General features: G+C 40.7%; 1 protein-coding gene across 1 annotated transcript in view; it reads left to right on the top strand.

The window, feature by feature from the left end:
* The window catches only part of MPHOSPH10 (M-phase phosphoprotein 10), a 9880-nt gene extending 807 nt beyond the window's left edge, over window positions 1-9073 (top strand). Inside the window, exons 2-11 of the mRNA XM_042474869.1 lie at window positions 742-1450; window positions 3250-3416; window positions 4176-4356; window positions 4535-4676; window positions 4928-4995; window positions 5867-6004; window positions 6511-6621; window positions 7183-7290; window positions 7862-8089; window positions 8860-9073. Coding sequence (XP_042330803.1) covers window positions 742-1450; window positions 3250-3416; window positions 4176-4356; window positions 4535-4676; window positions 4928-4995; window positions 5867-6004; window positions 6511-6621; window positions 7183-7290; window positions 7862-8089; window positions 8860-9006 — 1999 coding nt within the window. The 3' untranslated portion in view covers window positions 9007-9073. The remainder of the gene's footprint in view (window positions 1-741; window positions 1451-3249; window positions 3417-4175; window positions 4357-4534; window positions 4677-4927; window positions 4996-5866; window positions 6005-6510; window positions 6622-7182; window positions 7291-7861; window positions 8090-8859) is intronic.
* Window positions 9074-10753: the final 1680 nt, after the last annotated feature.

Here is a 10753-nt window from a genome sequence, read left to right as displayed (position 1 = left end):
TAGGGTAATATAGGGGACTATTTGCCCATAGGGAAACATTGGAGAATAACTTTCCCATAGGGAAACATTGGGGACTACTTGCCCATAGGGAAACATTGGAGAATACATGCCTATAGGGTAATATAGGGGACTATTTGCCCATAGGGAAACATTGTAGAATACTGTACTTTCTCATAGGGAAATTTTGGACAATATTTTCCCATAGGGAAACATAAAATAGTATACAGTAGTATCTAACTGCATCATTTCTACAGTATGTAGATGCACTTTTGCTCTCTTTCTAGGTTCTATCTATCTATCTATCTATCTATTTTATGTATTTATCTATTTTATTTTTATTGCACCTTTCTCCTAAAGTGGGACCCAAGACAGCTAACAACTTACACTGCAGAATCCAATTTCATACCACTTTCGCTGCCCTGGCTTAGTCCTATGGGAATCCTGGGAACTGTAGTTCATTGTGGCCCTAGAGCTCTCCAACAGAGAAGGCTAAATATCTCACAGAACTACCAGTCTCAGAAATCCATAGCCTTGAGCCACAGCAGTTAAAGCAGTATCAAACCGCATTATTTCTGCAGTGCAGATGCAGCCTGAGAGTTACGGATTCTATGATTCCATAGCATTGAGCCAGGGCAATTAAAGCAGTATCAAACTGCATGAATTCTGCAGTGTAGAGGCAGCCAAAGAGGTATATTTTAAGACTTAAAATGCCCAACTTTCTACCATTTGTTTCAATTGCAGTGTTCAGGATGGCCTTGCTGGTGAATTCATCTCCCTGACCAAAACCTTATATGATTTCCATAAGGCTCTTGGGTCAGACCTTATTTCTGGAAGCCCCTTAAAGGAAATGGTGGTAGAAAACTTCGATGAGGAACAAATCTGGCAACAGCTGGAACTCCAGAACGATGCGGTTCTGGGCTACTTCAAGAAAGCCGTTGCAAGGACTGTGAAGGAGAAGGCTGAGCTTTCCCTTCTTCCGTCTTCGGAGGACGAGGAAGAGTCTGTTGCAGGAGATGGTGAGGACCAAATGGAAACTGAGGACCATCTAGAAGAAGAGCCAGAGATCCACAATGGTCACCTTGAAGAGGAAAGCAAGGATGCAGAAAAGAAAAGCAGACTAAATGCAACAGAAGCCCATCCGTTTAGCGATGAGGATTCGGACATGGACTTTGACATTGATAAATTAGAACAGCAGACCCGACAACGGCCAAGGAATACGTTGAAAAAGGCTGTCGAAAAATCCATAGTGGATGACAGGTTCTTCAAACTCTATGAGATGGAGGCTGCTTTGGATGCAGCAGAGAAAAAAGAAAACAAAAAGGAGGAGGATGGTGGCGGTGATGATGATGGTGATGATGATGAAGAAGAAGTAGATTATTTTGAGGATGTTCTTTCTGAAGATGATGATGATGATGACACTGAAGAAGAATTTGGAAAAGCCACCATGAAGGTAATGGTGCCAAGAAGCGCTTGGGTAAAATATTGTTAAGTTTGTAACCTGAGACTCTGATGTGGTTGCAGAGGTTTAGAGAATGACTGTATAAAGTAGCTTTTTAAACACAAACACACACACACACACACACACACTCTGCAGGACAATGTATGCCTTATGCCCTCTGAGGAGCAACTTACGGATCTTAGTATGTGCCTTTGTATTTGTTCTTCTCTGTCTCCAAATTTCCCATAGATACTATCGGATGCTGTAGTTCCATCCTGTGGAATCCTGGGATTTGTAGATTTACATAGTCTTTAGCCTTGTAGAAGGCGGAGAAGAACAGTCCTCAAGACCAGTGTTTCTCAGGCTTTCTGATGTGGGAGACTGGCAATTATTTCCCCCCATTGTGCTAGGGACCAGTATTATATCCATGCTGTTTCTTTCTTTCTTGGGAATTGTTTGTGGGAGCCAGCGCTTAGAGGATGCCCTGGCAGCACATGGGAATCCAGCTGTACTCCCAACACAGACTCTGGGTGCATCTACGCTGTAGAAATAACACAGTTGGCCACCATTTTGACCACCATGGCTCTATCCTACAGAATCCTGGGATTTGTAGGTTTGTTGAGGTACCAGCCATCTTTGGCAGAGGTTTAAAACCTTGTAAATCTACGAATCCCAGGATTCCACAGAATGGAACGAAAGCATCCTGTAGAATCTGTAGGGAATTTGGAGGCAGAGAATATAGTTTCTGCCCTGCGCTCTTTTCCAAACAGGTCTCTGGAGGCAGTTCACACGGCGCTCACTCTTTGGGCTGAGTTTGCTCACTGCAGTAAAAGGGCACCATGCAATTTCTCCTAATTGCCGCAGAGAGCAGGTTACATGAAGAACAGATGAACCTTTTATGAATCCAGCTGGTGGTGATGCGTTTTATTGTGGCAACCTGTTTTTCAGCTGTTACAGTCCCAGGAATCACCACCCCTGGGGATGTGCGCCTGAATCCATGGGGAATTTGGGAGAGGGAGAGGGAAGAGGGGGAAAACCTGGTGAGAACATGTTGCCGCCACATAATTCTGTAAGCTTGCGTTGGCGTTGAATCATATTGACAGTTTTGGCCGCATCCCTGTGCCCTCCTGGCTCTCTTGGTGGCCGCTGAAAACATTATTATACCCCCAGGCTTTCAGAAGTTGAATGAGGTAGGCTTGTTCTGTAGGATGGTTTGTATAAATCTTTCAATTTTAACTTTATAAATTGTTTACTTGTCCTTTAAGTAACTTTTTTATTTATACATTTAATGAAGTTGTTAGATGTCTCGAGTCCCATTATTGGGAGAAAGGCAGGATATAAATGAATGTATATGGCTGTGTTAGTCTGTAAAATCAGTATGCAAAGAGATCTTGTAGCACCTTTGAGATTAACTGAAAGAAAGAAGTTGGCAGCATGAACTTTTATAGGCTGGAGCCTACTTGCATCTGAGTTTTTCTCAGTTAGTCTCAAAGGTGCTACAAAATCTCTTTGCATAACTATCGTTGTTGTTATTTTGGTGGTGATGATGCATGGCTTGAAACAGAAGTGTCTGTTAACTTGAAGTATTTTAAAATTTGACCTGTGTTCCTTCAGGAACTTTCTCTAGATTCATCCATTCATTTTGTGAACTGTATTTAATAGAGTTCTTTTAATCATTATTCCTGTTCTTGACACTAGAATAATGTTCTAGTCTTAATGAACACTGCTATATTCTTGTTCATAACACTACAAACTTTCAGCTGCCCCTTCATAATCTTCTGCGGATTCCTTCTTCCATTTCCTTCACCCAGCTGCCCAAAAGTGCTCGTGATCTTAAATACCAAGATTATTTTGATCCTGTGGATGATGACGAAGGTTTCATGAGTGAACACAAGGATGAGGAAGATGACCAGAGTGAAGGACTGAAAGATGATGATGATGATGATGATGATGATGATGATGACGACGCTCTTGATGAGTATGTGATTAATATATAAGTCATAGTGCTTTTTAAAGTCGTTATTGAAATGTTGTGAATAATAAAATGGAAATTAACTGTGCAATTGGATATGTTTATTTGGAAGTAGATCCCATTGTATTCACTGATGCTTTCTATCTTGTAAGCGTGCATAGATTGCATCCCAAGGGTCCGCCCGCTTGGTGGAGATTACTTTCTTCTGTAAAGCAGCAAATACATACGTACAGTGCCTTCCATTAGCGTTAATGAAAGTGTTGGTCCGGAGGCTGATTCCAGTCTGTGAACCATCAGCTGCTGATTTCCAGGAAACTGTAAATAGAGTAATAATATGGCACTGATAGGGTACCAGTTTCTGGCACATTGGAAGAACACATTCTGTCCCAGTCAGATTGAGAGACCCTGCCTGACAAGTTAGCATCTTCCCCCATCCAGATTGCAAAGATATAGCAGGGTTTGTGTATTTCTTAGCAGGGGTATGGCATTCTCAGTGACTCACTTTGGGCTGCATTAGTCCCAAAGAACATGTGAAATAGCCCCCATGCAAACTCAAAAAGGAGCAAAAAGGTTGCAGAAGTCCAGTTCAGGTTGCATTTTAGAATGTACCAATGCATAGTTTCTATAGGGCATTCTGTTTAGTGCCCCAGCAGGTTGGTATTTCTGCCTGTTTTGAAGGACTTTAGGGTGAAGTTAGTGCTCAGTTGAAACATGCTACATTAACAGCATGAAATCCCTTTGTCATATCATGTTGTTTAAATACAGGATGGAGGAAGAAGAGGATGAAATCAAACAGACAGAGAATAATAAAAGCAAAGAAGCTTCTAAGAGAGTGACATTCACCTTGCCGTGCGATAGTGACGGGGAAGAAGATGTGGACACATTCCAGGGAAAGGCAAACAAATCCCCCGAAATGAAATCCTCCTTTGAGAAGAGACAGGAAAAGGTGAAATTTAACTTGCGTGCCAATTTGTACTCCTTTTACTATAAGCAATGAAGCCTTCAGGTGTACTGTTTGTGTGTTGTGTGTGCTTTATTTAAGAAAGCTCAAGAAAGGAACAAGGCTTATGCATAAACCAAGTTTCTTCAGTATTAATTGATGAGGGTTTTTTTTCCTCTGGCAGTTGAGTGAAAAGATTAAGAAGCTAGAAGAAGAGCTGTTGATGGAGAAGCCTTGGCAGCTGAAAGGCGAAGTGACAGGGCAGAAACGGCCGGAGAACAGCCTTCTGGAAGAAATGCTGCTTTTTGACCATGCTGTCAAAATGGGTGAGCCTTGTACTTGTAGAAATGCATCCTTGTAAAACAGAGGTGGGCAAACTGTGGTCCTCTAGTGCCATTTTTGTGGCTTCCAGGCCCCAAGGACTAAAAATGAAAGGGAAATTCCCTCCCCAATTAAACTCCATAGCAAACAAAGAGGAATCTGTTTGGTTTCTTATTTTCTTTTTCTTAAATCGCTTAAAATGCATTTCATGAAATGAAATCCTGAACTATATGTGGTTCTTATTTTTTATTTTCAGCTCCGATGATCACAGAAGAAACAACTCTTGAGCTTGAAGAGATCATCAAGAGACGGATAAAAGACCAGGTTAATAAGACAGAGTTCACATCTTTCATGCTGTTTCTAGAAGGCTAGGAAATGGAACATGTATTAAATACATGGACCAGAAAAGGAACACAGATGCAATGCATATAGCCTAAGTGTGATGTTTTGCTTCATGGTCATGTTTTTTGATGTCTGGTATCCTGAAAGATCCTTAACATTGTTTTATTCAAGTATTTAAATAGTCATGATTTAAGTGATGGTTCAGAATTCTGATTTGTTCTGATGCACACATTGCTACTTAATCAGATGCAAAATGTGGATCTGAGTGTAATTTGCAGTTGGCATTTGAGCTGTAGTTTGGGTCATTTTTCTTGGAGTATGAACTTTGAGGGAATATTAGGATTCTCAGGAAAGAGGGAAGCCATCCAAGCCACAGTTTGTTTATATGTGGGACACATGGTTTGTAATCTAAATCAGGCCTGGCACAAACCATGGCTTACCGTTTCATCTGAATCAAGCCAAATTGTTGGCAAAAATATTTGTACTAATGTATTGCATTCTCTTGTTTTTGATTTTGCAGACTTAATTACCAACACAATATCATTCATATCTGTTGGGAAAATACTACTTTTGTAATACCCTCGTTCATATTATTACAATTCAACCTGAAATATAGGTGCTGATGTTGCTTTTGCATTTAAAAAGAAGGAAGAGGAGTTAAGAATAATTCATGGTTCAGTTGGGTGTTTTTTGGTAAAGAACATGTTGCACAAAGCGTCACACACGCAGTTTCTATACTTCCATTGTGCTAGTTTGTGCTACTGCAGTTTGTTTGGATTTTACCTAAAAATAGAAAAGAAACTTGAAGGCACACAACATGAACTTCTTTCTCACTTTCACTTTTTAAACCTAGGCTTGGGATGATGTTGTCCGTAAAGAAAAACCCAAAGAAGACCCTTTTGAATACAAGAAGCGTTTGACTCTGGACCATGAGAAGAGCAAACTGAGCCTTGCTGAAATTTATGAGCAAGAATATTTGAAACTTAACCAGGTAATCTTTCAAGCAGCTTCTCTTAAGTAATAATAATAATAACAATAACAATAATAATTTATATTTCCCCGCTTCTCCCTGCAGATCGAGGCGGGGTTATGACCCGATAAAAACATACAAATAAAATCAATAAAATGCAATAAATCCAATACAGTACATCATATCAACGATAATAATATAAAATAAAAGCTAACTTATCATAGTGTGACAGTTTTGTAACAGTAGAATTGAGCCCTTCTGCTGAAAGATTTGTTTCAACGTTGTTTGAAAGCATGATTTTGCCCTATGTTAAAAAAAAATTAAAACATTAAAAAAATGGGGAAATAGTTTTGCTGCTCCTAAAAGCCCCTCCATTCTTCCTTGGTTTGCATTTGTAAGAAGTGGCAAGTAGCCATGTTCTGGGTTGGTTTTTTTCCCCCCTTGCCTGAATTAATATTTTACAAAAGCCCATTACAGGAACAGCATTTGCAATTGCTCTCCTTAAACCCACTTTGCTGTTCCCTCAGAAAAAATCCGAAGAGGAAGAAAAACCCGAGCATAAAGAAATAAAGAAAATGATGGACTCTCTCTTCCTCAAACTGGATGCCCTTTCCAATTTCCACTTCACGCCCAAACCGGTAAGTACGGTCGCATTACAGCTCCATTGGTGCAATTTGTCTATAGTAGCGAAATACTCTCACTGGGAAAAGATTGAGAACAATGTTGTGCGTTGTCTCTTTTGCTTCCAGTTTGGCTTGAGCTGGAGTCTAGTTGATGCACTACTCTAGATGTTGCACTCTTCCCAGGGCTATACAACCGTTTGGAAGGAAAGCAGACAAAACCTGCTAGCTTCAAGCAGCCAGTTTCTCCAGCAGGCTTACCTTCTTCATGGCCTCTTTTTCCCGAATCAGCACCAGATTTTGACTTCACTGGTGGCTGCGAGGGCTACAATCCCATATTCTCAGGACAGGCCTAGCTTTGGGCCCTCAAGACATCTTGTATTACCACTCTCACAATCCTTGACCTTTGAGTGGGTCAAATGGGAATCAAACCCTGGTCTTCAGAGTCCTAGTCCAACCACTTCTCAATGCTGACTCTTGCTGGAGCTTACTCAAAGGCAAATGTGCCTAGGACTATATGTTAGTTGCTCCGTGTTGTTACTCACTGTGCATAAAGTGCCTCTTTTTGCCTTTCCCTAGCCTGTCCCAGAAGTCAAAATTGTCTCCAATCTCCCTGCCATCGCCATGGAAGAAGTCGCACCTGTGAATGTTAGCGATGCTGCGCTCCTTGCTCCCGAGGAGATCAAGGTAAGGCATTTGTTGGAAGCGGACATTAGTTTTCCACTTGGATATTTAAGTCCTCTGCAGGGGGATCATCCCAGTCTCAGGAGGCTCCTTCCCTTCCTGGTCAGTGAAGAAGAAAACGTATTTGGTTTTCCCAGGTAGTTTTTGTGGCCTTCCTGAAAATCCTGTTTTAAATCTTATTAAAACTTATTTAAGGCCTCTAAAAGAGAGCCCACCACCCTCCAAGGCAGTTCATTTCACCATTGAACAACTTGTAATCGTATCAACATAGCTATCTCTTTGAATACTGTAAATCTATACATTAGTTTAATTGCTTTCCTTTAACAACCAGTAAATAACAATAAGTCTGTCTTAATAAAGAAAAAGGTCTTTGCCTCTCAGCAAAGACTGAACAGAAAGGAGGCATAGGAGGGAGGTTCGCAGGCGAGAAAATGGTCTTCTGCTGTATTTATTTATTTATTGCGCTCATATACTGCCTTTCCCCCGAAATGATGTATAATGCATATTCCTCAAATCTTATTGTTCCAATATTCCAAAGTATGTATTTTTTTAAAAAAAATTATTTTGGTTTTAGGAGAAAAACAAAGCTGGAGATGTGAAAACAGACGCCGAGAAGACTTCCACGGATAAAAAGCGGGAGAGGAGGAAAAAGAAGCTTATGAAGCGCATAAAGCTGAAGGAGAAAGAGAAACGCCAGAAGCTCCTGGAGAAAACGTCAGAACAGAGTCCCAGGTTCAGCAAGAAAGCTGCGGCTGTCCAGCTGAAGAAGCTGACCAAGGAAGGGAGAACTTCGATACTCAAGGTAAGCTTGCTGAAGCGGTACTGGATGCCTTTACAATTTTTGGCATGGTGCCGGCCAAGGGGAATACAACACTATGGCCATTTTATTTATGCCAGGGGTAGGCAAAGTGTGGGCATCCCACTATCTTAGCAGTGGGAGAGAAGCATCTAGGGCAGTCTTCCTGCCTGTTTGGTTGACTTATTTGTTTTGGTATATGAACAGCTAGATGTTCTGAATATGACATTCTGATACGAGAAATATGAGTATGGTAATCTTTGCAGCCATAAATACAAACACAAATTTGCTTTGACAAAATACACTTCTTTGCCTTCTGGTAGGTTTGCGTGGCTGATGAAATCTCAGACGTTTTGAAAAAAAGGCTTGAGTGATTATAGAGGAGTAACTTCAAAGAAGAATTTTTAAAATCCCAGTGGACTTCCTTTGCTCTTAAGTCTCTATTGTAAAGGGATACACTCCTAGCACTGCATGTTTCTCTCATTAACATGCGCTAAGCATGAGAGGTGGAGATAATGCTAAGTCTCCCTTCAGCTTTCTCGATTTATTGTGCTGCCAGGGAGAGGGAGATATATAGAAAAAACAACCTGGCGTTGCATAACTCAGCATCTGCTGTTTGCCATTTAGTTATCAGTTGGAATACAAATGGGGGCTTTCGTGTATTCTTCTGAAACAATTAAATGGCTCAAACTAGTGTGTGTATATACTTAGTGTGTGTGTGTGTTTCTGCGTCTGTGTTTCTATTTGTTATGAAATAAGTGTTCGCTGTCTTACAGGATGATGGCAAAGACAAGGCTTTGAAGTCCTCCAAGGCGTTCTTTTCCCAGTTGCAAGATCAAGTGAAAATGCAAATTAAAGATACCAAGAAAAGCCAGAAGAAACCGAAGAAACGAGAGCTCTCTGCCCAGAAGCTGAAGCTATAATATATTATGCATGCAATATTTTGTATAAATTAAAGTAAGGTGGATTCCTCCTCCTCCCTTTTCTTAATTTAAGCATCCATTTTTGTTCTTTGCCTTACATATCCAAGTTATGTTTGATAAAATGGTTACATCTTAATCAAAGAGGGCCTGGTTTAATGGGTGCAGTTGGTTGGTGACACTGACAGGTATCCAAAGGTTCAATAGCATCACAGATACCATAATCTAACAAGTAAACATGGGCTTTGCTTGTGTCCACAGGTATATCTGTATTTAGTTCTCTTTTGATGCCCATCAGTTTTGTTTGTGGACACTGACATGATTTACAGGTAATATCAGACTTTGGATCATGTCTGGAGTTCTCCCACTTCCAATTCTTTTTGTGGGTTGTGTTACACCTTAGAACAAATGTAATAACAGATTGAGTCTCCCTTATCTAGAATGCTTAAGACCAGAGCTATTTTGAAATTTGGAATATCTGAATTTGCATTTGTATATATAATGAGATAACTTGGAGATGAGACCCAAGCCTGAACACAAAACTATGTTTCATATACACCTTAGACACATAACCTGAAGGTAATTTTATACAATATTTTTGTGCAAGAAATAACGTTTGTGTGCATGGAACCATCAGAAAGGATCTGTGTCACTATGCTCCCAAACACACTGCAGAAATAATCCAGTTTGAGACTACTTTGCTGCCATGGCTCAGTGCTAGGGAATCCTGGGAATCGTAGTTTAGTGACCGAGAAGGTTAAATGTCTCACAAAACTTCAAGTACCAAGAATTGCCTAGCATTAAGCCAGGGCAGTTAAACCAGTCTCAAACTGGATTATTTCTGCCGTGTGTTTTGGACCTATCTCAGCCATCTATGCTTAAAACCATCCAAATTGCTGAAATTGTAATTGGAAGCATACATCTAAGGACACATAGGTGTGATAGATGACATTATTGTTGCTGTTGTTGTTGTGTGCATTGGAAGCATATATCATACATGTAGGTGTGATAGATGATGTTGTTGTTGCTGTGGTTGTGTGCCTTCATTGCTGACTTTGGGCGACCCTTAGGCAAACCTGTCCTGAGGTTTTCTTGGCTAGTTTTGTTCAGAAGGGGTTTGTCAATTGCTTTCCATAGCTGAGCGGGGGATTTGAACTCTGGTCTCCAGAGTCATAGTGCAATGCTTAGTATATTCAGTATATACTGTGAACAGTATAGTAGTCCCACGTTAAACGAGGCCAAACCCAAACGTAAGCAGAGTCGCTTGGGAATAAAAGGTTGTCGTTCACTGTGCTTATTACTCTGCCTGCGAAATTACCTCTCAAGCCTCCAGATTGCTGTAATTATTCTCCTTTTTACAATGGCCATGGAAGATCAGTACCCCAGATGCATTAGAGCGGGTTTGGAAAGGCTGATGTGGGGCAGTTGCCCATCAAAAGCATGCCATTAGAGACCTGAAACAAATGCCTATCACTTAATTTAATGGGGTGCTAAACATTCCCCCCTCCCTCCATCTTCTTTCTCTGACCTCATAAATTATGCGTTATTTGCAAAAGGGGCTTTGGGGGAGAATTTGTCACGGTTAATTAAAGTCACACCGAGGCTAGGAATTGCATCAATTTAAAAAACTTCAGGCTTTTGCGTGTGAGCGAGAGACTACAATTACAGCTACAGAGAGAGAGGCCTTAAGGCCACCATCTGAAACAAGCATAAATTAAAAGGCTCTGTATGGAACAGAGATGGATGGAGG

The sequence above is a fragment of the Sceloporus undulatus genome, chromosome 6 (assembly GCF_019175285.1).
Source record: "Sceloporus undulatus isolate JIND9_A2432 ecotype Alabama chromosome 6, SceUnd_v1.1, whole genome shotgun sequence".
Lineage (NCBI taxonomy): Eukaryota > Metazoa > Chordata > Lepidosauria > Squamata > Phrynosomatidae > Sceloporus > Sceloporus undulatus.
This window is presented reverse-complemented; position numbering and strand designations above follow the sequence as displayed.